The 21,200-nt window shown below is 44.5% G+C and overlaps 1 protein-coding gene across 1 annotated transcript in view; it reads left to right on the forward strand.

Annotated features, from left to right (window-relative positions):
- Window positions 1-2,872: 2,872 nt before the first annotated feature.
- frem1b (Fras1 related extracellular matrix 1b) overlaps window positions 2,873-21,200 on the forward strand; it is a gene marked incomplete at its 5' end in the record, with an annotated part of 56,417 nt that continues 38,089 nt past the window's right edge. Inside the window, 16 exons of the mRNA XM_084163772.1 lie at window positions 2,873-3,109; window positions 3,415-3,509; window positions 3,798-4,057; window positions 4,765-4,964; window positions 7,557-7,880; window positions 8,096-8,204; window positions 8,509-8,640; window positions 11,774-12,118; window positions 12,401-12,543; window positions 12,761-12,957; window positions 13,353-13,443; window positions 13,567-13,734; window positions 14,025-14,233; window positions 14,376-14,469; window positions 14,592-14,844; window positions 16,757-16,951. Coding sequence (XP_084019898.1) covers window positions 2,873-3,109; window positions 3,415-3,509; window positions 3,798-4,057; window positions 4,765-4,964; window positions 7,557-7,880; window positions 8,096-8,204; window positions 8,509-8,640; window positions 11,774-12,118; window positions 12,401-12,543; window positions 12,761-12,957; window positions 13,353-13,443; window positions 13,567-13,734; window positions 14,025-14,233; window positions 14,376-14,469; window positions 14,592-14,844; window positions 16,757-16,951 — 3,052 coding nt within the window. The remainder of the gene's footprint in view (window positions 3,110-3,414; window positions 3,510-3,797; window positions 4,058-4,764; window positions 4,965-7,556; window positions 7,881-8,095; window positions 8,205-8,508; window positions 8,641-11,773; window positions 12,119-12,400; window positions 12,544-12,760; window positions 12,958-13,352; window positions 13,444-13,566; window positions 13,735-14,024; window positions 14,234-14,375; window positions 14,470-14,591; window positions 14,845-16,756; window positions 16,952-21,200) is intronic.

A 21,200-nucleotide genomic window follows, 5' to 3' on the forward strand; every position in this document is an offset into this window, starting at 1 on the left:
ACGAGGCAGAGTGTTGGTGTGAGTGTAAACGGGAGAGAAAGTGTGTGGTTCCTGAAAACCCTTTGTGTTTCTTTTCCTTTCTTTTCCTTTTCTGTGCACCACCAGTCTCCTTCCAGGATGCCTGTGATGTCATAAAACATCAAAGCTACTGCTTCACAGCAAACAGGTTGGCTCAACAAAAACCTGTTTACGTCTACGCTATTGGCTCTTCCCTCTTTCAGAAGAACTACAGTTTTGCTAACCAAGTCAAAGGCCTCTCTTTCTCCTTTCTCTCTCTCTCTTCACTCTCTCTCTCTCTCTCTCTCTCTCTCTCTCAATCCCTCTCTCTTTCTCCTCCGCTCACTCCCTCTCTCTCTCTCTCTTTCACCTTCTCCCCCTCTCTCTCTCTCTCTCTCTCTCTCTCTCTCTCTCTCTCTCTCTCTCTCTCTCTCTCTCTCTCTCTCTCTCTCTCTCTCTCTCTCTCTTTCTTTCTCTCTCTCCCTGCTCTCTTTGACTCTGCAGTGGGGTCTGAGGTTTGCCTTCTTTGGGGAATAAGAACATCTGGGCTTGTGAGTGCAGGAGAAAGCGATAGAGAAGTAAAACTCTTGGAGCTGCTCCGCACATTTCCTGTGTTTTTGAGGTTAAGCTGTTTTCCCTCTCCCCCTTCCCTTTCCCCTTCTCTCTCTCCCTCTCCCTCTTTCTTTCTCTCTCTTTCACTCTCTCTATGTACTTCCCAACAGTCTGGCAAGAAGACGACCTCTAACAGACGTGGAGACCCTGTGTGTGCTTTAGTTCTCACTATCTCACAGGTCTTTCCCCTGTGTTTTGTCTCGGCTGTGGTCCTTTTTGTGTTGGGATGCCAGAGTTTTCACAGTGACGGTGTGGTTCCAGGAAGGGTGTGAGTGTGTGAGTTGACAGGATCCCTCCTCTCTGAGAGTGTGCAGATGGTGCCGGAAAAGAGACCTTTAGGACAGCTCCAACTGCAGGTATGTGCCATCGGCTGCATGTATCACACACAAACACACTTCCAGCACTTTCTGATAAGAGCCTTACCTCCTGGTCAGTTTAGGTAAAAGTAGGGATTTCTCTCCTTTCTTTTCTCTCTCTTTCTGCTTCTCTAACACTTACAACTAACAATTAGAGCAGTAGACGTTTACTGGAAACTTTCTCTGAAGAGTGTTATCGTCTCTTCAGCACGTAAAAGTCTTGCACAATGTCACGCCACTCTTCATTAATGACTCTGCTCTAAGGATGTATGGTTTAGACATTAACTGTTGCAGTAACACAGACATCCACACAGGAACACAAACCTTTCTGTTTGCGCTGTGCTAACATTAAGTTGTAAAATACTGGACTTCCCCTTCAAGTTAACCAGTTGTTATTAAATGTCATGTTAATGTTAAGTGCACGTAGATAGGCAGAGAAAATGATAAGTGTTGATCTACTTTTTTTTGTGTGACTCCCTCTCAAAAATGAAACTTGAGGAATCTACCGCACACCCCACACATTAGCCAAGGTGCAGAAAGATGAGAGTGAACAGAAGATGATGCCCTTTTGATGCCTTCTTAGAAAAGTCAGATACATTTCGTTTTTTTTTCTAGAGGGCTATGAGGAGGTATGCTACATTGTTAGCTTGCCTAACAATTGCCCAACAAAACAAATATGTTTTCCATTTAGCTACAGTGACTAATCACAGACAATAGAAACAGCAGGCAAAATGTTAACAGACCTATTCTAGCCTACCAGCAATCTTTCTACACTTTCTCTTTACTGTTCTCTCTGCTCAAAGGCTCTATGTAGTCTGTTCTAGTCTAGAAATTAACTCTCTAGCATAGAAATAGACTCTCTAGTCATTCTATTTCTATGGTCCTAGCCTACCTTTGTCTGGCTGACAGATGAAAGGCTGCTAGCTTTCACTACGCTAACGAAGTAAAGTACGTCTGGCAGAATGGGAAGTGGCACGCAGGCTCCAGTTCGCGCCCCCCTTTGATCCTCGCTCCCCCCGCCCCCCGATGCCATTTCCAGCACCTCGCTGGGGTCACACAGATTAACCCCTTGTTTCCTGCAATGGGGGCTTGTTTTGAAGTGAAATGGAGGGTGAAAGCGTTTCCGGAGCGAGTCGCCTGTAGAGTAGACTGCTGGCTGCGTTTGGTTTCTGGGTCAGATGGAGTAATTATAGACAGACTTCGTGTTGGAGAGTTATTTTTTATTTTTTTGTATTCACTTTTTCCTTCAGGTTTTGCTGACTATTAGGTGGAGATGGAACAAGTAAGTCGGCCATTGCTGAGGCAATCGTCCTGAGGTATCTGAGAGACATTGAAAGACTAGAGAAACTGCCTGATTGTGGGGAGTCCATTTTGTGCCTCCTATACATCAAGCCCCATCGTAAAACTAGAGCCTGTCGTTTCCAATGGGAGCAAATGAATCATAGTGGGCAGAACAAGCAAGGAGGTGGGCAGAGCCAAGCACGAGCTAGTTAGATCCTATTGGTGCGTTCTAGCATTTATTTGCATATTTCCATTAGGGAACGCCGACTCTGTGAAGTGCGAGTGTGCAATAACTCAAACGCAGTCCACTCTGTTTGTTACAGATTTTAGTTTTGGAAACAGAAAACTGTATGGAGATCAAATGTTTCATCGTTGAGAAAATGTGCAGAATGTCGGCCAAAGTCCAAACTCGCTCCATCTTCACCCACTGCCGGCCACTGGGCTTCCTCTCATCACCATATTTGGTAGTGAGTGGAAACACCAACCGGATGCTTCACATTTATACATCCGGTGAAATATTTGTCTCATTGTTCTGTGGTAAAACCCTTTCTCAGGCCTCCATCAATACATCTGATACAGCTCTGAGCTCCTGCCACAGAAAACCAACCAACAGACATTGAGCCAAAATGGCGGCGGGTGGGGTCCATTCCTGGATGTTGTTGACCCTGATGGCTGTTCTACCACATGCCTGTGCCCAGCAGAGTCTGGTGCAGGTGAACTCAGGGGTCCAGGTAGGCCGGGGGAGGTCTGTGTTTGTGACAGACAAGGAGCTGCAGTTCAACGTGGACCAGACATCAGACTGTAAGGTGGAGGTGGTGCTCAATGAGCCGGTGACTCAGAGAGTGGGGAAACTCACTCCTCAGGTGAGAGGATCAAGTCTGTGTTACTTTTCAATGATGACAAATGCAAACAAAGCTAAAACAAAGCGGCCATTTTGTTTCTGCTTCTTTACTAGCTACCCATTGCAGTCTTTAGAATATATCCACATTGCTATACCATAAGTGTATGATTTCATATGATATAACAGTGTATGTGAACTACAAAACTTTCTTAGAATGTGTAGCTATTGTAACAGGGTGTTCTACTGTGTGGTTGTGCATGCTCTATATCAGTGTGTTGCTGTCTAGTTATGTGAAGTTTAATGGTGTCGTCACTGATTTTGTTGCAGGTGTTTGATTGCCATTTCCTGCCTGATGAGGTGAAGTACATCCATAATGGTAGTCCCCTGCTGGAGGAAGACATAGTCATGTTGAGGGTATACAGGTAGGACCACATACATTCAAATTCAAACTTTATTCATAGTGCTTTTAACACACGTCACACTTCATTAACTGAGATGAATGAAAACAAGGCGAGAAAATAGATGTTGTTAATTGTGTTGAGTCAGGAGTGGTAGTGCTGGTCTAGAACAAAAAGGTGAGGTCCCACCAGGAATGGATTGAGAAACACTGCTGTGTAGTTTTATTCATTGCACTCCAAATTCAACGTTTGTTATAAAATGTTTTCAGATCTCAAAAGTAGTCAAGATGAATGTGCTCCAACTTCTTCCAGGTTCACAGACTCCGACACCTTGGTGGAGATGGTGGTGTTGAGGATGATTGTGGTGGAACCTGAACGCAGCCTGGTAGAGCTGGGCAGCACTCCCCTGGTGGTCCCCCAGTTCTACGGCCTGTCCAACGCCATCGACGGCGCCGTCCTTACCATCCGCAGTCAGCCCGACGTGGCCTGCACCGTGCGGCTGCTCTCCCCAGAGACCAGTGTCCCCTCCCTGGGGCAGCTGGTGACTGAGGAGGACCCTGGGCTGAGGAAAGGTAAAGCATGGCATCATCCCATATCTCGCTACTGGTCAACACGTTGGAAAAGCAATGATATTGAAGGTGCTTCATGAGTATGTTGTGTTGTTGTGAACATGAGTTCGAATCCCAGTTCCCTCATGGCAGGGATGGACGATCCGATGCAGAATTTGGATCAGTAGGCCTATTATCAATGCAGTCTTATAGACGCAGTGATTTAGTTATTGTATAATTATTTGGCCTAGATCCAGACTGGCATTACAGATGTAGGATCTTAATTTGATCACCCTGTTGCAGGATAACTTTTAGTGTATTTGAGGTTTAAAAAGGCTTCTGAAGTTTGTCATTTCCTAAAATAAATGTATACAATGTCAGACTTGATTTTCCCTTAAGAAAAATGCATCAACCCCTACAAAAATATCCATTAATTATGATCCACATAATAATTCCCATTTCCTGTTGCTGCAGGATTATTTTCCTGCTGTAGTAAACTTTCTCAAATTAAGATCCTACATCTGTATGGCATCACATCTGGGAGCTTTTGTCCTATTTTTGTCCTGTACAGCAAAGTAATCAAACACTGTCACTCACTTTTGTTGTGACTTGAATGTGATTTTGGAAAGCCACTCTCTTTGATTCCTCTCAGTAGTTGCTCTGTATATTTAACAAGCCTCAGGTAAACTTCCATTGATTGACATACGTCTCCCAACGATCATTCACCCAAGGCAGACAAACTGGAGACCCCTGTCCGGGAAACAAGCCCTGTCTCCATGGCACCAAGGAGGTGCGTTTCCTCAAAGCCACATGCCACGAGTTCCTCAGCTCGGCTCTGAGGTACCAGCACCTGAGTCCCCCCTCTCCGGAGATTGATTACATCCCTATCAGAGTGGAGCAACGGGACCAGACCTCCAGAGCACTGCTGGAGGTAAGAGACTACTGTAACTGTAACATACTGTATGGCAGGGTTCCCCAATAGGCGGCCCGCGAGCCAAATTCATCCCACTCTTGGTTACGGAACTGGATTCTTAATAACCCATGGTGATCTTAAATATTAGTGATAGCCATACTGTGCAAAGCAGACGTTATATTTTCTCCCGAGATTGCAAAACAATTAGTATGTTGATGTAGAGCCCATCGGTTATGAATGTTTCAACCTCTGTGTTGAGAAGTCGTGTTTTTCCCGTCAATTCCTGGTTTCAAAGAGCACCAAAGACTACACTAACCATGAGCCTTAGCGTTTCTGCCACCAGACCCTGGGTCTGTTCTAACACAACCAACAAGTTCAGGTTGCGCCTGTGACAGTGCTATCGAGTGCCCTCATGTGTTCTCTAACAGATCTTATGGTTTATTTTAGGTATATAATATAATTTATTGTGGCAATTCTCTCAGTGTAATTGTGGTAGAATCCATGGTTTTGGCTCATGCTTGACTAAGCTAGCAACAGTAACTAAGGGGGGCAGGACCTTTTTTTCATTTTTAATTTTTTGGGGAGGGGGGGGGGGGGGTAGATCAGCTTTAATATTGCAGATAGATTGTAACTTCAATCAATGTAATTGTCTGCATCACTTCCAATCCCCCATATGGTTTTTTTCTCGCAAATATACACTACCGTTCAAAAGTTTGGGGTCACTTAGAAATGTCCTTGTTTTCGAAAGAAAATCAATTTTGTTGTCCATTAAAAAAACATCAAATTAATCAGAAATACAGTGTAGACATTGTTAATGTTGTAAATGGCTATTGTAGCTTGAAACGGCTGATTTTTTTATGGAATATCTACATAGGCGTACAGAGGCCTATTATCAGCAACCACCCTGTGTTCCAATGGCACGTTGTGTTTGCTAATCCAAGTTTTACATTTTAAAAGGCTAATTGATAATTAGAAAACCCTTTTGCAATTATGTTATGCAATTCCATGCGAGAAATTGCCAAGTAACTGAAGATCTCGTACAACGCTGTGTACTACTCCCTTCACAGAACAGCGCAAACTGGCTCTAACCAGAATAGAAAGAGTGGGAGGCCCCGGTGCACAACTGAGCAAGAGGACAAATACATTAGAGTGTCTAGTTTGAGAAACAGACGCCTCACAGGTCCTCAACTGGCAGCTTCATTAAATAGTACCCGCAAAACATAACAAAACATCTTAATCTTTTCTTTTTATTGGCCAGTCTGAGATATGGCTTTTTCTTTGCAACTCTGCCTAGAAGGTCAGCATCCCAAAGTCGCCTCTTCAATGTTGACGTTGAGACTGGTGTTTTGCGGGTACTATTTAATGAAGCTGCCAGTTGAGGACCTGTGAGGCGTCTGTGCACCGGGGCTTCCCACTCCTCTTTCTATTCTGGTTAGAGCCAGTTTGCACTGTTCTGTGAAGGGAGTAGTACACAGTGTTGTACGAGATCTTCAGTTTCTTGGCAATTTCTCGCATGGAATAGCCTTAATTTCTCAGAACAAGAATAGACTGATGAGTTTCAGAAGAAAGTTGTTTGTTTCTGGCCATTTTGAGCATGTAATCAAACCCACAATTGCTGATGCTCCAGATACTCAACTAGTCTCAAGAAGGCCAGTTTTATTGCATCTTTAATCAGCACAACAGTTTTCAGCTGTGCTAACATAATTGCAAAAGGGTTTTCTAATGATCAGTTAGCCTTTTAAAATGATAAACTTGGATTAGCAAACACAACGTGCCATTGGAACACATGACTGATGGTTGCTGATAATGGGCCTCTGTACGCCTATGTAGATATTCCATTAAAAATCAGCCGTTTCCAGCTACAATAGGCATTTACAACATTAACAATGTCTACACTGTATTTCTGATCAATTTGATGTTATTTTAATGGACAAAAAAATTGCTTTTCTTTCAAAAACAAGGACATTTCTAAGTGACCCCAAACTTTTGAACGGTAGTGTATATATATATATACATTTACTGTACATACACAGGACTTAGAGATATTTAGCAAATTAGTCCAGAGGTCACGTGACTTGTATCTGCTCTGTGATTGGATGATACAGACCGCAATGCTGTATGGGATGAGTTGTTTCCCATCTGACAACAAAAGTTCCCACAACTTTAGAGAATCTCATTTGTTCATTACCTAACGTTTTCATAGTAATGTTCCACTAACGTGCAAGGACCGTTTCCAAGAGACCCATTCCCGTAATGTCAAACAGAAACTACCCAGAACGTGGTTACCATGTTCTCAGAATATTCAATATGAATGTTTCATGGGAAGGTTGCAAGAACATTCCTGTGTCCAGTTTTCTGTGGGTTAGGAGAATATTCCATCAACATCCCACCAAACATACACAGAACATGGTTGCCATGTTCTCAGAATATAAGATATTAATGTCGCTGCTCACCTCAGTTTAGTCAACAAAAACAAAAACAATAACAAATGCGCCTGGGGTGACCAGTGGCACTATTTCCCTCTTCAATCCCAGCTTTAAGTAGTATTTCATTAGAAAATAAAGGTATATTGAACCCATTCAATGCCACTAACCTCTGTCTGTCCCCCAGACGGAGGCTGTGTGGCTGCCCGTGCTGATCCATGGGGCCATGCAGAACCAGCCTCCGCAGGCCGCCTTCATGGCCTCCTTCATCCTGGAGGTGGACCAGTTCATCCTCACCCCCCTGACCACGGCCGCGCTGGACGCCAAAGACGGAGAGACCCCCCAGGAGCGCCTGGTGTTCAACGTGACAAAGCCCCCCGCCCAGGGCTACATCGCCCACCTCGACGACCACACCAAAACCTGCCACTCCTTCACCTGGCAGGACCTACACGAGATGAAGATAGCCTACCAGCCGCCCAATAGTAGTCATACAGGGAGGAGGAACTATGAGGTGGAGCAATAGAGCTCTTGTGTCCTTTTCATGCTACTGAGCCAAGCTAAGCCGAGCCGAGCCGAGACAAGCTTGTACTGAGCTGGCCTGCTCGTTAATGAAAAATGCTTTCCAATGACTTTTTCATCTTCAAAGTCACATTAGAGAGATTGTAACTGTCGAATGAGTGGAAACTTAATATTGAACTAACACTATGTCTGTTCTATTTTCTACAGGTTGAGTTCCAGGTTATTGATGGTTCCTATGTAGCCAGCCCACCCATTATGGTTCACGTCTCCATCAGAGCAGCAGAGACAAACGCACCCAGAGTCTCCTGGAACATGGGTAACTTCACATCAAAACATCACATTGAAATGCAAGAATTTACCATCATAAGAGATTGAATGATGCAAACCCATTGAATAGCTTTTATTTATGTCTGTATTGTAGGCTTCTATATGTGCTATATAGCGGAATGTAAGACATACCAGTACAGTGAGTGCATGGAGTCCACAATGGAAAAAAAGTGTTTATTCAGTTTATCCACTTGTGTGGCTGAATTGTGTTTTAAAATGGTCAAATAAATCAAATCAATAAATGAAAAATACACTGATAAAAACAGGATGTTTATACCAACCTATCCTGGCAGGGTTGAATCTGTTGGAGGGTCAGTCTCGACCAATCACCTGGGAGGATCTCCAGATCGTGGACAGTGACAACATTGATGCTGTCTACCTGGTGGCCGTTGATGGACCTCTGCATGGACGACTCAGTGTCAGAGGTGAGAGGTCAGATGGGGTGGGTTCAGTTAGGTGAAACGTTCAGAACATTGCAGGTAGAACTGTAACAAATATAACTATCTTGATATGATACATATGAAAAATATGAGACTTTGTCACTAAATATCACAATTCAAAGTAAAATAATGCATAAACAAAACATTTGTTGATTCATTGATGCACTTCCTTATCACACAACATTCAGGGAAATAGTGATAAATTTTTTAACCCTTCCTTGGAATTCTGTGATGGTATCTGGAGTGCCACCCTGAAGATTCCCAGGAACGCCTGCCCTTTTCCGCCCTTTTGCTTCCATGTGTTTCCCATCCGTCGGGGACGGCGGCGAGGCTCGGGAAGCATATGTGAGGTGGCCTGCATGTGTTTCCTAATCAGGTGTAAAATGGGCCGTCGCCACTTTCGCCAGGGGCACTCGCATACGAAGCTGTCTTCAGCGTGCTGGCGTCTGTCCTTCCACTCCAGCGCACGGGGAGACAGGCCTTTGTTTGCACAGGCCCTGAGTGAAGCAGATTGGGGAGACTTATGCCATTTCATGCCATTGTGCACAAAGAGCAGATGCGCATTCCCAATCGCAGACCTGAGAGAGAGAGAGAGAGAGAGAGAGAGAGAGAGAGAGAGAGAGAGAGAGAGAGAGAGAGAGAGAGAGAGAGAGAGAGAGAGAGAGAGAGAGAGAGAGAGAGAGAGAGAGAGAGAGAGAGAGAGAGAGAGAGAGAGAGAGAGAGCTGATAATGCTCCAAGGGGTCATAATCATTGCAACTCCACAAGGCTAGGGACATAACCTTTCACTTTGGACAGTGAGAGAGAAGCGCAATGCTTTGTGTGGTTTTATTGAGGTTACAGTGGTGACGTGTACGACTGAGTGGCTATAGCTATTGTTTTGAACCCCTCATAAGGGACAATTGTACTCTGTCAATCTGGGCTGTGTGGAAGGCTAGTCCCTTATAGAGAGGCTGAGCTGGTGGTTTCTTTCAGTTCGGTAGTTTCCTGTTTCGACTAACTTCAGTTCCCATCGGCCACTAACTCCATCCCATTCCCTCCTGTAGGGCCATCCGATGAACAGCAGCACCTGCTCAAAAAAACGTCCCACCCACACCCATCCCGCTATCACTTTAATTGCTGTTTATGTTGTTGTTATTTGGAGGGGGGAGGGGCGTTTTCATACTGAGATGACCCCCCTGTGATAGATAGAGAGCGAGAAAAAAATAGAACCAAAAGTTTTGGCTCCCATTCTCCCTTATCAGAACCTGTTTGCTCATTTTCTACATGGCTCCATTCAGTTCCGCGAGAGTTCTGGCCCACCAATACACAGTGTCTCTGGAGGAGTTGGCGGGAAGAGGGAATTGTTCACCCTTGACCTCCGACTCGGGACGTCGACGCTGGGGAGTGTCAGCGCACGTTTGGTCCAACGCCTTCAGCCAAATGGAAAGCTGCCTGACTGTCCCTCTACACTCCACACTGTCCTCCGACTTGGGAACCTGTGTTTTTTTGTTTTTTTGGGCCTGCTGCCCACTGCCACCTTTGGGCCCAATTACCAAGTTGTTTCTCCGTTGGACTTGTAGCCGTTTCCCCCATTTCCCCCGCAGTAAAGTTGCTGCTAATGAGGTTTCGTGCGCGACCATTCATCACTCAATCTGTCTGGTGACCTTGCCCTTCTGTCTCCCTGGCACGCAGGAGTGGGCCATCGTCGCGTTGGGCAGCAGCCACAGCACGCTAGCCTGGGAAGGACGCCATCTTTCCCTCTCTGGTTTTCAGCGACAGGGAAAAGCCTGAGCCAGTGCATAGTGCCTTTAGGCGAAAGCGAAACTTGTTATTTCCAAATGACAATATGCGTCCAACATAAAAAACAGCTTATTTGTGGGGAAATCATTAATAAATGAAAACATGAAGTTGCTTTGGCTAAAGTGGGGGATGTCCACTTTAGGGTGCTTCTCATAACACATGTCAAATATCCAAGTGAACAATTTCCTGATGTACTGTATCATTAGCCTTAATATGCCGTAGTGGGGTTAACTTACAGTACATGGCACCGGTAACACTTTACTTGACACCCAGCTTCATAACACGTTATGACACAGTCATAACCATGTCATAATATGTCATATCAGCTGACATAACTTGTCATAACCTGTCATAATATGGTCAAAACACTGTCATGACACATATTTAGACCTGTTGTGACATATTGTATTATTTTATGGCTGGTAATGACACCTAAATAAGATTGTCAAAACCCACAAAACATACCACACACAAGGCAAGACATTCCATTACACCATAGCCTACTTGTCAACAGTATGTTTGTTATTTAACATTTTCTGAAATTAACAATATTAAATTATCATTGTAATTGCGCACAAATTGATGTCAGACATGCACCTACCCCAATGCTCTGTTGCTGATGACTAGGATGAATGCAGGAGCAGATTTCAGGAGCAGGACAAGACACCCTCTTTTTGACTGATGACTGACATAAGGGCATGTATGTGATAGGCCTATCTGACTTATATGATTTTGAAGATCATAATGCTTCTTGACAGTGTCATAAAGCGCATTTTCTTTGTCCAAGTGAAGTGACACAGGATGGTCATAATGCTTCATGACAGTGTCAGGAAGTGTATTTTCTGCAAGTTATTTAAAATATGATGAAAAAAACATGACTGTAAATAATGAATGACAACAACAACAAAGCACTTAGGAAACAAACTTTTAATGAAAGTACACTTCTTGGAAGGGAAAAAACACATTTTAATAAATGTGGGTTTTGACATTCTTATGTAGGTGTCATAACCAGCCATAAAATAACGCAATATATGTCAACACGTGTAAATATATGGGTCATGAGTGTTATGACCATATTATGACAGCTGTTTTGAAATATTGTGACTTGGTTATGACCGCTGGGTGTCAAATAAAGTCTTACCATGAGGACATAATACACGCTATAGTGACCCACATTTTAAAAAGAAAATACAAAAGAAAATACAAAAACATTAAACAAGGGTTAAATACATTAAAAAATCAGTCAATTTGAATCTCACTAGCCTACATAAATGAAAAAATCCTCCAAAGAAAAGTCACCTTTCCAATTAATTCATTCCAACTCGCATCTCCTCCCAGGTGGTAAAGGCTTTATGTTCCGGATACGGGACCTACAAGAGGGTGTGGTTGTCTACCAACACTCGGACAGCGACACCACCAGCGACCACATTGTCTTTCGCATCACAGACGGGCGCCACAGCATCCGCCACAAGTTCCCCATCAACATCCTGCCCAAGGATGACACGGCGCCGTTCCTTATCAACAACGTGGCGTTGGAAGTGCAGGAGGGCGGCGAGGTGCTGGTGGAAGAGTACATGCTGCTGGCCTCCGACCTGGACTCTAGTGATGACTACATCCTGTACCAGCTCCTCAACTTCCCCTGCGCTGGAGAGGTGGTCAAGAAGGCCCACCCACAACAGCCAGGTAATAGGATATCATCACAAATTGTATAGAAATGCTTTTTTTTTTTTTTTCTTTGCTATAATTGCCTGTTAACTTATAGTTCAACCCCATAGAATTGGAATTAAAGCTAGTTAGGTTAAACCTGTGTGTGAACTAGATTGATTGTGTTTGTTGAGGTCTGATGAGGCTAGCCTTAAACATGAGACGGGAAGTTCTCCTTCTGTATATACCATCTTGCATTGAGTAATTCCCATTCTATGCATTCTATGTCTATGTTGGTGACTGGGTTGTGATTTCCTATAGGCGTGCCAGTGAAGAGTTTCCTGCAGAGGGATCTGTTCATGGGGCTGATCTATTATAGACACTCTGGAGAGGAGTTTTTTGAGGACACCTTCGACTTCACCCTCTCAGACAGCCATCAACCCCCAAACCTATCCCACAGACACGTAAGTGTGCAAAGATCTAAACCCGATATTCCATATGGCACATTATTGTTATGTTGCAATACTTGAAATTGGGGATATTTTAACTAGAAGTTGATGGTAAGGCAGTGAATACAGTGAAAGCGAAAAATATTATCTTTAAAAAATCTTTATTGGATCATATGTCTATATTATAACCCCTGTAAATATATGTCCTCTGTGCCCTCCAACCTCAACACAGACTATGGTGGTCCACATTTTCCCGGTCAAAGACCAGCTCCCGGTGGAAGTGTCTGGCAGCGTTCGCTCGGTTACGGTCAGAGAGACTGATGTGGTCTACCTGACCCAGAGTCACATCCACTTCAGAGACACAGAGCACCCAGACACTGACCTCTCGTTCTTCATCACCACACCCTGCTTCAGCCCCACTCGACCAGGGTACAGTACAAGTTCTTTCTTTCTTTCTTTCTTTCTTTCTTTTTTCTTTCTTTCTTTCTTTCTTTCTTTCTTTCTTTCTCCCCTCTCTCCTCTCCTCTCTCTTTCTCTCTCTCGCTCTCTCTCTTATAGTCACAACATGGTTGTTCACTTCATGGACTTTGCTGTGGTTGTGTCACCAGCTTAGATGAGGCCAATGCGTGCTTAATAAATATTGTTCCAGATGTATTGTTTAATGCTTAAGGTTTATGATGCTTAAAGGGAAAATGCACCTCAATATGAAAATCATGCCACTGTATGCTGGATTTGTACCAAGACAAATCAATCACGCCCCAAGCCTAAATAAATGGGAATGATTGGCACCGTCTAACTGAGTGTGTTTGTGCCCCTGGTTGCAGGCTACCTGATGCAGGGCGACTGTTCTACACAGACAGCACCCACTCCATGAAGAAAGACCCAATGGTCCCTGTGTTAAAGTCATTCACCCAGGTACACTCACCAATATACTGCACCAATACACTGTTATGCATGTAGTGTACAGGTATATTCATTTTGATTACAAATGCCTATTATTACTAAACATCACACAGCAACATGTGTTGTGTCCTTCAGCATGCAGTCAACCACATGAAGGTGGGGTACATGCCCCCCATTGAGGACATTGGTCCAGAGCCAGTGTTTGTCCAGTTTTTGTTCTCTGTGAGTGACCACCACGGTGGAACCACCACTGACCTGCTCTTCAACATCACCATCACTCCTGTGGACAACCAGGCTCCTGAGGTGGGGGTTCTATGGTCAAGTAAAATATTTATCAACAACACCCTGTTACATAAAAATTAATAAAGACAAATGCTAGTCAAGTACTGTAGGTGAACAATGTCTTTTATGAACCGCTTTGGTATTGACAATCTTAGAACTGTGACAGTTTGTGATAGATCAGTTGTAAACATTGAAACATTTCAAATGAGAAGATCCATTCCACTCAATATCTGAACCAAACTAATCAATTCTCATTCTCTATCAACTCTGTTTCTATCTCCACCTCCATCTATTTCTATCTCATTATCCAGGTGTTCACCAACCTACTGAGGGTGGAGGAAGGAGGCGGGGCCTTCTTAACGGAGGAGCACCTGTTGGTGCGGGACGGGGACAGCTTGGAGGACGGGCTCAGAGTAGGGGTGCAGACTATGCCCGTCCATGGGAAGCTGGAGCTGCAGGGGCGAGAGCTCCACCAGGGTGACACCTTCATCCTCCAAGACCTGAGAGGTCTGCGGGTCAGGTGGGACACATACTGGCCCGATGCGGGAGCTAGATGATAGAGGGAGGTAGTCCGTGTAAGGACTTGGTTTCGTTTGAGGTTAATCACGGCAACCCAATCTATGTGGGTCCATTTTTCAAAACCCCTATATGTCTCATTGCAGGTACATCCATGATGACTCTGAGACTGTGGAGGACACTGTTGGTCTAACAGTAACTGATGGTGTCAACTCTGCTCATGTGTTCTTACCAGTACAGGTGAGTAGGCTATATAGTCCAGGTATGAAAGGAAAATGGAAAATGTAAGGGAAATGTAGAAAGTGCTAGTGCTATCTTTCTCTTGCGCCATTGTGGCTTTCTCCCACCCTCGCCCTACACAGATCCTACCAGTGAATGACGAGCCCCCCCAACTAGGACCAGCGCTGCGTGGGGGGCTGACATGTGAGGAAGGGGGCCGGGTTCAGGTCACTGCTGAGTACCTGTTTGCCACGGACGCAGACAGTGATGATGCCAGGCTAATCTACATGCTGGCCCGGACCCCTGCCCGGGGGGAGTTGCAGAGAGGGGGGGTCACTGTGGACAAGTTCTCCCAACAGGACGTCCTGCAGGGGCTCATCTACTACATACACACAGGTGACGACTAGCCTGATCCTGGATCTGGTTGTTCTGTCTTACCAATGACCTTAGGAGTTGACCATAGGACCATGACCATAGGACAATGACCTTAGGAGTTGACAAGAAAGCACAAACAGATACAGTGCCTTACAAACTGTAATTTAAATTGATTTTTATTTGGATTTCATGTAATGGAGATACACAAAATAGTCCAAATTGGTGAAGTGAAATGAAAAAAATAACTTGTTTCAAGAAATTCAAACAAATAAATAACGGAAAAGAGGTGCGTGCATATGTATTCACCCCCTTTGCTATGAAGCCCCTAAATAAGATCTGGTGCAACCAATTACCTTCAGAAGTCACATAATTAGTTAAAGTTCACCTGTGTGCAATCTAAGTGTCACATGATCTGTCACATGATCTCAGTATATATACACCTGTTCTGAAAGGCCCCAGAGTCTGCAACACCACTAAGCAAGGGGCACCACCAAGCAAGCGGCACCATGAAGACCAAAGAGCTCTCCAAACAGGTCAGGGACAAAGTTGTGGAGAAGTACAGATCAGGGTTGGGTTATAAAAAAATATCAGAAACTTTGAACATCCCACGGAGCACCATTAAATCCATTATTTAAAAATGGAAAGAATATGGCACCACAACAAACCTGCCAAGAGAGGGCCGCCCACCAAACCTCACGAACCAGGCAAGGAGGGCATTAATCAGAGAGGCAACAAAGAGACCAAAGATAACCCTGAAGGAGCTGCAAAGCTCCACAGTTGAGATTGGAGTATCTGTCCATAGGACCACTTTAAGCAGCACACTCCACAGTGCTGGGCTTTACGGAAGAGTGGCCAGAAAAAAGCCATTGCTTAAAGAAAAAAATAAGCAAACATGTTTGGTGTTCGCCAAAAGACATGTGGGAGACTCCCCAAACATATGGAAGTGAAGCATGGTGGTGGCAGCATCATGCTGTGGGGATGTTTTTCATCGGCAGGGACTGGGAAACTGGTCAAAATTGAAGGAATGATGGATGGCACCAAGCTTATAGAGACATACCCCAAGAGACTTGCAGCTGTAATTGCTGCAAAAGGTGGCTCTACAAAGTATTGACTTTGGGGGGGGGGGGGGGGAATAGTTATGCACGCTCAGTTTTCAGTTTTTTTGTCTTATTTCTTGTTCGTTTCACAAATATTTGGCATCTTCAAAGTGGTAGGAATATTGTGTATATCAAATTATACAAACCCCCCCAAAAAATCGATTTTAATTCCAGGTTGTAAGGCAACAAAATAGGAAAAATGCCAAGGGGGGTGAATACTTTCGCAAGCCACTGTATGGGGCCAGGCTAGGTGTGGATCATTGGGGAAAACAATTGGTTAAAAATGCAGATGTTTTATCTATGAGCGCAATGCATAGGTAGCCTGATTTGATCGTAGCATTCAGTCTGTTTAACCAGGTTAATGCTTGGGTGGAAGGCATATGTAAGTGCAATGAACTCCACTGAATTAACCTAATGCCTTCCAACAGAAGAGAAAGAGTTTGAGAGTCAACTCAACTTTAGACTCCTAGCGGTTAGAGAGGCAAGCCAGCAACCAGAGGGTTGCCAGTTCGAATCCCGGGTCTGACAGGAAAAATCTGGTGAGAAGTGAGCTGGAAGCTGGAGGGTTGCTGGTATCAAATCCTAGCACTTAACCCCCCACAACATCTGCTCCCCGGACGCCCAGTGTGGCAGCCCCCTGCTCCAACCTCCAACCTGCACATGTTTATGTGTCTTTGGGAGGGGTTAAAATAAAGCGGAAGTCACATTTTAGTTGGACCTTGTGTACAATTGACAAATAAAGTGATCTTAATCATCCCACTGCATTGGTCTATCAACCAATAACCAGTGAACACACTGTTACATTAGTTAACTTCCTGTTTTTCTCTGACCAATAGGGGGCGAGATTGGAGCCAGTCCCGTGTCTGACTCGGTCACTCTCATCGTGTCGGACGGAGAAGCAGGGGGCACGGACAGCTGTTGCCATGGAGACGCCCTGCCACCGCCTGTACCTCTCCATGGGACACTTCCTGTTTACGACCTCAACGTGACGGTGCTTCCTGTCAACAACAAGGCCCCAGTCATCACCATAGGTAAGCCTCCTTTCCCCACTTTCACTTCAATGTCATAAAGGGACAATACTGGGGTATGGGTTCAAATAGATTCATATATAGAGACATACAGTGCATTCGGAAAGTATTCACCCCTTCCCCTTTTCGACATTTTGTTACGTTACAGCCTTATTCTAAAATGTATTGAATATAACATATTACTCATCAATCTACACAGAATACCCCATAATGACAAAGCAAAAACAGGTTTATAGAAAAAACAGACATACCTAATTTACATTAGTATTCAGACCCTTTGCTATGAGACTCGAAATTGAGCTCAGGTGCATCCTGTTTCCATTGATCATCCTTGAGATTTTTCTACAACTTGATTGGAGTCCACCTGTGGTAAATTCAATTGATTGGACATGATTTGGAAAGGCACACACCTGTCTATATAAGGTCCCACAGTTGACAGTGCATGTCAAAAACCAAGCCATTGGGTCGAAGGAATTGTCCGTAGAGTTCCGAGACAGGATTGTGTCGAGGCATAGATCTGGGGAAGGGTACCAAACAATTTCTGCAGCATTGAAGTTCCCCAAGAACACAGTGGCCTCCATCATTCTTAAATGGAAGAAGTTTGGAACACCAAGACTCTTCCTAGAGCTGGCCGCCCGGACAAACTGAGCAATTGGGGGAGAAGGGCCTTGGTCAGGGAGGTGACCAAGAACCCGATGGTCACTCTGACAGAGCTCCAGAGTTCCTCTGTGGAGATGGGAGAACCTTCCAGAAGGACAAAAATCTCTGCAGCACTCCACCAATCAGGCCTTTATGGTAGAGTGGCCAGACGGAAGCCACTCCTCAGTAAAAGGCACGACAGCCCGCTTGGAGTTTGCCAAAAGGCACCTAAAGGACTCTCAAACCATGGTGGCAGCATCATGCTGTGTGGATGTTTTTCACTAGTCAGGATCGAGGGAAAGATGAACGGAGCAAAGTACAGAGAGATCATTAATGAAAACCTAGTCCAGAGCGCTCAGGAGCTCAGACTGGGGCGAAGGTTCACCTTCCAACAGGACAACGACCCTAAGCACACAGCCAAGATAACGCAGGAGTGGCTTCGGGACAAGTCTCTGAATGTCCTTGAGTGGCCCAGCCAGAGCCCGGACTTGAACCCGATCGAACATCTCTGGAGAGACATGAAAATAGCTCTGTAGTTACACTCCCCATCCAACCTGACAGAGCTTGAGAGGATCTCCAGAGAAGAATGTGGTGTGCCAAGCTTGTAGAGTCATACACAAGAAGACTCAAGGCTGTTGTTAACATATAGACTAATATGTTATAAATTGTGTTCTTACACTGGTACAGTTATGCCCTATGAGAGATGTACAACTGCGCATGTGCGGAAATAAAAAAAGGGAATTCCCGCGTTCTGGTTGAAACCCCAACGATGAACATGTGTGTTTATTCCTCCGTTAAGTAAGCCGGTATTCCTGTCCTGAAGATGACAGCACCAACAGGTTATGGGCCCAGGAGGGAACATGGAAGCCGATGGAATAGATTATGTTTCGACGGAGATGAAAAAAAAACTACTAGTTATGGGAGACAAAGTTTTTGGGGCACTTGCGTTTGCTAGGGCTAAAGGCCACCATATTGAGCGTGGATGAAGAAGATGGAGAGAAAAATGAAGAAGCCTACGCCGAATTGATACAGGTTTTGGATGATAAAAGTCTTTCCCTGATAATGAGAGAAGCAGCAGATGATGGGAGAAAAGCGTTGAAGATATTGGCATAAGTTGCTATCATTATAACCTGTGGACTCAGCACCCAAAAGACACCATTCCACTGTACTCCATGTACCCATGTTCAAGGACGGTTTCACAGACAACAAAGAGAGAGTGTTCGTATCTGTGAGAAATACAAGTCTTATCTGTCCTACCCCTAACGTTCCTTACATGAATAACAGCCTGTTATGTGAAACAATTTATATCAGTACAGTTCAAACTAATGCATTCCTTCTAAGCTATTCATCACATACAGATCCAATTATGAGAAAAATAGAACCCAACAATCCCCCTTTTGACGCCCTCTAGGGTGTCACTCATTAAAATACAATACAAACAAAAAGAATCACACTTTTATTAATAGACAATTTGATAATAAAAGGCCTTCAGTCCTTCCATCTACACCCAACTTGCAAACGGTTGGCTACAAGTCACCCAGGCACTTCAAACCTTCACATAAGGAAAGACAAACATTCTCAATGGTTAACTTGATTAATAAAGCATAAAACACAGGATTAATAGAACACAAAACATAAGATTATTAAAACATAAAACACCAACAGGGAAGTAAATTTTGGCCCCCTTTAGACACCCTCTAGAGTGTCACTCCACCAAGCCTGGTAGGTCATATCCTTCATTCCTTAGGTCGGAGTCCGGGATTGGGCCGTATCTCACCATCTGTTTGGAAACCACCTTCTCCATCTCCTTTTCTCACCAACCCTCAGACACAGGAAATAAGACAACATCCACAAAGAACAAGTATACCCATAGAAGCTATAACTTCACCCAGAATAGTTACAACAATAGTTTTCCATTTACCAAATATGTTGTCAAACCAACCGTTTATGGAGCTATCAATACCAGAGTTCTCAGCCAGTTCGTTCGCCAGCGTGGTGATGGTCACTCAAGCGCTTTGGTCACGGGCCCGTCCGGTGCTGTGTTGTTGGAGATGAAAGTACAGCACATATATCCAAACAGAACACAAACACCGTCCCGCTCAGCCAAAAGCATATCTAAAGCTATTCTATTCTGCCATGTCATTAAGCTAGTTGCCGCTGTCTGCTCAGCTAATCCCTTTATTGCATCACGAGTGTGGTTTATAAATCTTTTGCTGGTTATATTAAATATAATTTATCCAATCTACATTTTTATTAATTGTTGACCACCAGAAAATACTTGATTCAAACCCAGCTGCGATCTGATTCCTAGCTTTGAATTGTTCTGGAACCCCTCGGGGTACTGCTATCCCATCAATATATATCCTTTCATCAAAGGATCCCAGGAGGAGGTCCTACTTTCTATGTGACAACTCACCAGTCTCTGACACGTTTGATTGTTTGCGTATGTAGGTGAGTTCACAATCAGTTATCACCACACAACCATCAGATGTCAGCACGGGCCTGGTTTTGGTTCCTAAAATCCTCTGGCTGCAACAAAGAGGAGAGATTAGTCATGGTCTCTTTTAGTTGTGACATTATCTGTGTGGGAGCAGGAGCTAAGATGCCCTACCCTGTATCCTATCTTATTAGTCCTAGAAAAACAATAAGAATCCCCTGTGACTTCAAACTGAGGCAACCCAGGTTGGGATGACTTTGTTATGGGGGATACAGATAGTGCAAGTTACCATAAGACTCTTTCACCACATTCCCAGGTGGCTTGCATGGAGGATAAACCTGACAGAGAGTCAAAGCCTGTCAAGGGGAACGGAGTAGTTGTTAACCTCGGTTTGGCTGTCCTACAGGCATAACAGTCCTCTTTAGACCGTATACTGAATCCATTCCAACCACAGGTTAAAATCTATTTACTCCGTCTCCATCTGTACTACTTCCTTCAGGTCTATAGTTTGCACTGTCTCACTACCTCCCTCAGAGAGGTTTACTCTATAGGGTGCCCCAGTTGAAGAGGATATCTCACCTGTCAGGTCTGTAATCTGTTTTAGCATAATTCAGACTTTCAGACAGTACCTACCCTTATATGGGTCGCACTGCCATTTCTGATAATTCCCTACTTTCACAATACTACACCTGTCCCTAAACTGTGTATGGAGATTGGTGATGTCCTTCTCTAAAGTCCCTAGTACTTCCCCTTTCCCTACGTCTAGCTGTCTCCTATGCCTTTTCAACTTGTGTTAGGTTAACTACCACTTCTGGCTGAAACAGGAGGGTCCATGTGTGTTAGGAATATGGCCCCCACAATCAGACAGCTACCTACCGTCGGGAGACCTGTGAATCCCCACCCTCGCCCTGAGAACATGTCAGACGCCAGAGGCCAACCCATTGCTTCACCTTCTATCGAACTCACACAGGGATGATCAGACAGGGTAAGGGAATCTTCGTTAAGGAGCCAACCCCCGAACCCTAGTGGTGATCGGTTCTTTCTCCTAACTCTGTGTTTGTTCGTCAGGTGTAGCTGGGTTTACCTTTTTGCAGTGAGTGACATGCACCCAGATGGATCTCTCAGCTATTCTGCTGGCAAAGGCAGTACTTGGTAGGGCCCTTCCTGCCAGGCCTG

The sequence above is a fragment of the Coregonus lavaretus genome (genome assembly GCF_964263955.1).
Source record: "Coregonus lavaretus genome assembly, chromosome: 6".
Lineage (NCBI taxonomy): Eukaryota > Metazoa > Chordata > Actinopteri > Salmoniformes > Salmonidae > Coregonus > Coregonus lavaretus.